The sequence below is a fragment of the Odontomachus brunneus genome, unplaced genomic scaffold (genome assembly GCF_010583005.1).
Source record: "Odontomachus brunneus isolate Ranch 3 - 2012 unplaced genomic scaffold, Obru_v1 Obru_scaffold_018, whole genome shotgun sequence".
Classification (NCBI taxonomy): Eukaryota; Metazoa; Arthropoda; class Insecta; order Hymenoptera; family Formicidae; genus Odontomachus; species Odontomachus brunneus.
Genome location: NW_022639468.1, coordinates 1926132 through 1932318, shown reverse-complemented (window position 1 = coordinate 1932318; position 6187 = coordinate 1926132). Strand labels below are relative to the sequence as shown.

Sequence of the window (6187 nt, the reverse complement as noted above, 5' to 3'; positions counted from 1 at the left end):
TCTCTCTCTCTCTCTCTCTCTCTCTCTCTCTCTCTCTCTCTCTTTGCAATTTCCTAAGAGAAGGAATATCGGAATCAAAGGGTTTTCCAGAGGAAAATGTGTGCCATAAGAGGAAAAAATAATACGCGAGCAATATTTCGGTGAAAAGACGTAATGTTCGGAAAATCTTGGTCGAAGATCGATATCTCCTTAAAACCGGCCGCTATTAACTCTCGTTGACTCTCTCTCGCCTCGATCCAATTTACTCTCGATTGAAATCCTCTGTCAAGAGCGTTACGAGTTAATTGATCGGCACGACTCGGGAATATGTCTCGTCAGGTATTCTCGTTTTTTACTGTCTTATAGCCGGCGAATATATGTAATAATGTTCTCTAATGCGCCGCGATTTAATACCGACGATGATTTACGCTCAATATGTGTCGCTTCTGCAACTAGAAAGTGGATTTTGTTGCCCATGTGAATAAAAGGACGATAAATTGTGTTTTCCCATTGTGCGGTATAAATTATTCGCCGTCAGTATACGCGCATGAATCTCCCTATTCGATTATCAATTATATTCGTGACTCCACGTCGCCAAGGGGAATTAAAAAATGGAGAAAACGAGAATGGGGCGCGAGCAGTGCGCAAAATTGTGAAAAATGATGCTACGTAGTATATTCTAATGCAGATTCTTCGCCGCTGCACGCTAACGCTTCGCGAACCGAACATTCACTTCCTCGACGCGTAATTCCATTTCTCCGACAACATGTTTATCATGATATGCACGTGTTGTGCATCTGAGGGATATTCAGAAATATGCGAAAAGAGCGCTCGGAGCTATTTTGAAAAGCTTTCTTGATCACATACTCAGTATTCTTCCAATATACACGTAAACGGAGAATCGAGATGCTGGAATGGCGCATGAATTATTGAAATTGTCGAGTAGAAGTCGAATAAAAATTCGCCGAACGAACCAAGGAAGAAATACTGTACGTTTTTCTTTGCAAAAATAACCTACTTATAAATCGAGATATTGAAAACCTAAATCGAAAATAAATACACGCCGTGAACGCGCGCGCGTGCATGTGTGAATGCTGCTTTGAAACGGTGATTTATAAAATTCACGTTGCGCACAAACGAGCGAATGTGTTTTGGTGGCTAAACGCCACGTATAGCGAAATTACGAGCATACTTCGCGCCGTTGGGAACGCGCCTCAATCGTTAATCATTTCTCCGTTATTGTATTACTGTATTATTCAACTCGCTTGAGGTGGAAGGCCCTAAAACAATGCGCTTCGAGAACGGAGGCAATCAATCTTACTTTAGCCTGAGTATCGTATATTAGCGCGGCTGGCCCACATTGTATTCACCTACCGCGGAATTGAACTAATTGCAATTAATAACTTCTCATGAATACGTCGAGCACTCATCCTTCTTTCTCTTTCTCTCTCTGATTACAGGCATCAGTTCTACTTGCACTCCCGCCTCGAGCTAGTCGAGGGTAGGTTGAAAGTCCCGGATTGGGGCTCCGTGGCCCGTTTGGTCGCCCTGATAGCGCAGGCCGATGGTGGTGATTACGATGCGCTATCACCGCCGCATGCACTTTACTCTCAGTGCTGTCACATACAACCCACGGAGCCATGCGAGCCAAAACCTCAGGACTTCCTACTTCGGATAATTCAGCAGCACAAGGAAATCAAGGTGTGTAACGCTCCAAAGAGAGAATTGTTGTAACTTCGTGCGCTTTATATTCTCTCTCTCTCTCTCTCTTTCTCACTCGATCCGACCTTAATTGAGCTTTTTCCATCATTCGACTTTTTCCAAAGAATTTTTCATTTCAATGATTTTATTTGCCTGGAATATTTGCGCGTGACTGCTTTTACAAAATGTACGAGATTTCGCGAATAACTTTATTTCCAGCTAGGTCGCATTTTCCGGGGAGTGAATTTAGAACGAATCATTCCGCCTTTATTGTTTTATGAGCGAGTACGTTTGCGGCTGAAATATATCATACAAACAACTAATATGATTAACAAGGATATATTCAAATTTCAGGGGATGAAAACATCGACCGCGGAGTACTGGCTTTTGAAAGAAATATCGAACCTCGACACTTTCGGCCAGGAAATGTTTCACAGTAAATTCGGACAATACAACGGAGTGTCTATGATTGGTGTCGGTCCACATGGAATTACGGTCTATCGCAATCAAGATGAAGAAACGCAAAAGTAATTATTGTGTATATTCGAGATCTACGTAGAGTATAACCTGCACTTGTATCAAAAGACGAATAGATTACTTCGATATGATACAATTTAGCACCTCAGGAGTTTTCTTTATTTTTAAGAATAACTGTGTAAATTTAATTTATTTTAATGTTTCAAACTTTATCGCGTTGTGTATTTTTTGCAAAGTCGCATTTTCAACGGAGAAGAAAGAGGCACGCGTCTTAAGTCAAAAAACAAACAGTGTCATTGAGCGAACATATTTGCACACTGTCTAATCGTTTTAGTTAACATCGTGCTGCGAATTTTCGCACTTATCAACGCGAAACTGCAGAGCGATTTAATGTCGCTTGTCGACGATAGGAGACGGCACGTGCCGGCCGCCGCGCTGTACCGTTCGTCGAGACGGTCGTTCAGCCGATTATCCATTACTAAACTTCGTCACGAAGTTCGTTATTCGCGCTTGACACAAAACGGCAAAATACTTCCTATCAATAGTCGTCGCGAGAGAAATGCACGCAGGATGTTTATGTGCGACCGAGATCATAGGCTTCCCCAAGCTTTTACCTCATCCATTATGCAGGAGAAAATTAGCATTAAAATTTTGATTTACCTTTAGTTCGTGTGGCGTAGTTTATTTATACGATGTATTATGTATTGCGTTACAGCATACCGTATACGGCTATACAAAGCGCGACGTCACAACGGCGGATGTTCCACTTGGTCTACCTCTCACTCGACGGCGAGGAGACATCGTTGGACTTTAAATTAGACTCGAGTCAGTCCGCCAGCGGGCTTTACAGAGCGATCACCGAGAAACACGCGTTTTACAGCTGCGAGACAGTCAGAAGCGCAGTCACCGCGCAGTTTATACGCGATTTAAAGGTATCCGGAGTGAATTTACTCTATATTGCATTACGCAAACACACAAGAGATCGGCGCGACGCAACGTATGCGCGAATTGCGCTTCCATCGTTTGTAAGAATAACGTTTTTCAGATTATATTTAGTTTCTTTATCACACACACACACACACACACACACACACACACACACATACACACACGCACACACACACACACTCCGTCGAGTCTAAAACGCGATGCCGATAAATCGATAAACCGATAAACGTCATTGCTTCCTCTAGGGGACAATAATTTCCATCTTCAACGAAGACTCGACGTTGGGGAAGAAGTACGTGTTCGACATACGCAGGACCTGCAGGGAGGTCTACGACAATGCGCGACGTGCGCTCTATTGCGAGGCGGCCACCATAGCGTTGCCTGAGGAGAACGAGATCCTGGATAGGCATGGCTGCAGCGAATGCGAGAATCCCAAATGCAAGGTGAGATAAATGATAAATATGTCTGCTCTACGATGAGAAGATCTTGTGATTGATTTTCTGTTATTTGGGAATCGAGAGAACGAAAACTCGGTTGTGAGAACAGAAAGATTTCTGTAGATTTTTGTTCAGTCAATTGTTCCTCTTGGTTATCCTAACTGAGTTTTAACGTAACCAATTGCTCAGATAAATGTTTTTAGTCGCGACAACAGAGATATCGTTTCTTGTCCCTCCGAGTTTTCGGCCATTCTATTACACAAACTGAGATCTCTCTTTTCATGTATTGAAACAATCGGTATCGCGACATCGTTCGGACAATCTCTACCGTAACGTTTCGCATTATATTTTGCAGGAATCGCGGGAATGTCTGGCTAGATTATTGGACGCGATGCTCTGCCGGATCTGCATGGATCGAAGCTTGGATACCGCCTTGTTTCCCTGCGGACACGCTGTGGCCTGTTTGGACTGCGCTCGTCGTTGCGAGCGTTGCCCATTATGTCGGGCCAACATCGACTATTGCCGGACGATATACCTCCCGATTGAGCTGACACACATTGACAAGCACAATCCCAAGCTATTGTCAGAAACAATCGAGCCTGTATTTAGCAAGCCGCTGGCAGAACAAATAAAGGAGCGCATTTTGAGCGGCGAGGCGCCGGTAAATAATAACATTTGAGAACGTCGTGTTAAGCGCAGACTGGGCGCGTTCGAGAGATTCTTCAGGATTGTTACTTGTCGTGCAGGAAGGACGTATTGAAGCATCGGCATGAAGTAATTTTTCCGCAAAAAAACGAACCGAGCGTGTCAAAAATTTAATTTCGTATAATACTGAATTCTTAACATGCAACCGCGTACTTTGACATTATTCCTTCTATCTTTTTTTATTTCTTTTTTTACTTTCATTTCTTATTTGCTAATTTAACTCATGAGGAATGATTCAGAGATACGCAATTTTCAATATAATTTTTCCCGTCTCAACTGTTTTAGGGAGGATTTCTTATCGATATCAGCGAGATAGTTGAACACGCGTTTATAATCTAACTTATTATTGCGCTTGCGTATAGACAGGGTTGCAAGTTATTACGAAAAATTGATTTGCACAATGTTTTTTCACATCGTTTCTACAGAGATCGATAAAATTATCAAGGAGAACTTTACTTGGTTTTCTGACCAAAGAAATATGCGTTATCCAATAGTAGTTTTTTAAGCACGTCTTTTTAATAATTAACGAATATAGTGAACGGTCTGAATGTGCTAAAATTAAGAGACGATTTGACAGTACTGTGATTGAAGATGATATTGTTGGAAATACGCGAGAATATCGTAGATAAATCTGACGACGGAATCATAAATTACATCGTCGTCTACATATTCATAATGATGTTAAAAATAGCCCTTTTAATTGAACGGCCGAAAAGTGCTATTAGCAGCATGGATCTCTATAAGAAACAGTGCTGCCAACACGTGTGAAAAAAAATATAATTTGTATTACAAGACAAGATTCACGCGCGACGAGGTAAATTCACGCGTAAATTTTTCTTTTCAACTGATGATCGGACCAATATTTTTCTTTTTATTTTATAATCTTTATTAATGCTTTCGTTCCTCTTAGATAGATTATATGCTTTTTTGCATATGTTTATTCTGATCTAAATACACTCACTGGTTACTTGGGTCGAGACCTTATCGAAATCAGTAACTCGGCACATATTTTTAATACAACATACATTATACTCATTACGCATATGCGATATCGTTTACAAAATAACCGCTAACGACAGAGTCGCTTCTAATGGATGTTTCAATAAAACGGGATTTGAATCTTACGTAGTAAGTGTCGATATTTACTTTAATCGCGACGTTTAAAAAAAATGCAACATATAAAAAAATGCGTCTAGAATACTAAGTGAACTAATTACATGTAATTAAATCGTAGATTGTAATTATATATGAAGATTGTCGTGGACAATGCGGATGTCACATTGATATGTATATTATGGATCTATTTTTATCATTATAACAGAACAAGAAGAAATTAAAACGCGTAATCACATTGCAGAATTGTTAATGCGATTTCCTGCGAGCTATATCCTACTTTTTTTTGTTGAAGCATCCTACGCGAGGAGGAAACTTCATTACCATAATATCTTTATATATGTACATAAGAAACAAGATAACCCGCATTAGGGTCAAGTGAGTAAAAGTCACGAGTTCACCAAATGTCAAATCTGATTTAACATACTACGTGCGTACGTTATAGCAAGGCATAATAAAAGCGAAACGACTTAATTGTCTGTGCTTTGCATCTAAAAGATAATTCACAGAGCAAAAAAGTCAATGGCACTTTATGTCCAAAGAAGCATGAAAGTGGGCCATTTCGGAAAAAGAAAAAGTAAACCGACAAAAATTCGAGATATTGACCTTCCTTCTTGTTCGGTACGTAAGAGAGTCTGATGTTAGGAACGTGGAAAGATGACCTCTAATGAATTATTTCTAACATCCGCCAGTAGCATTCTACGAACTTCGTATGCGCAATGAAAGTGAGGATGATAGAGAGTGAAAGATATATATATATATATATGTGTGTGTGTGTATGTATATATATATATATATATATAAATATATATATATATATATATATA

General features: G+C 40.2%; 1 protein-coding gene and 1 long non-coding RNA gene across 2 annotated transcripts in view; one reads left to right on the top strand and one right to left on the bottom strand.

The window, feature by feature from the left end:
* LOC116841807 (E3 ubiquitin-protein ligase MYLIP) overlaps positions 1-5601 on the top strand; it is a 248921-nt gene extending 243320 nt beyond the window's left edge. Inside the window, exons 3-7 of the mRNA XM_032810188.1 lie at positions 1440-1680; positions 2035-2207; positions 2873-3089; positions 3351-3548; positions 3898-5601. Coding sequence (XP_032666079.1) covers positions 1440-1680; positions 2035-2207; positions 2873-3089; positions 3351-3548; positions 3898-4221 — 1153 coding nt within the window. The 3' untranslated portion in view covers positions 4222-5601. The remainder of the gene's footprint in view (positions 1-1439; positions 1681-2034; positions 2208-2872; positions 3090-3350; positions 3549-3897) is intronic.
* The window catches only part of LOC116841809, a 25359-nt gene that overhangs the window by 16028 nt on the left and 3144 nt on the right, over positions 1-6187 (bottom strand). The window lies entirely within an intron of this gene.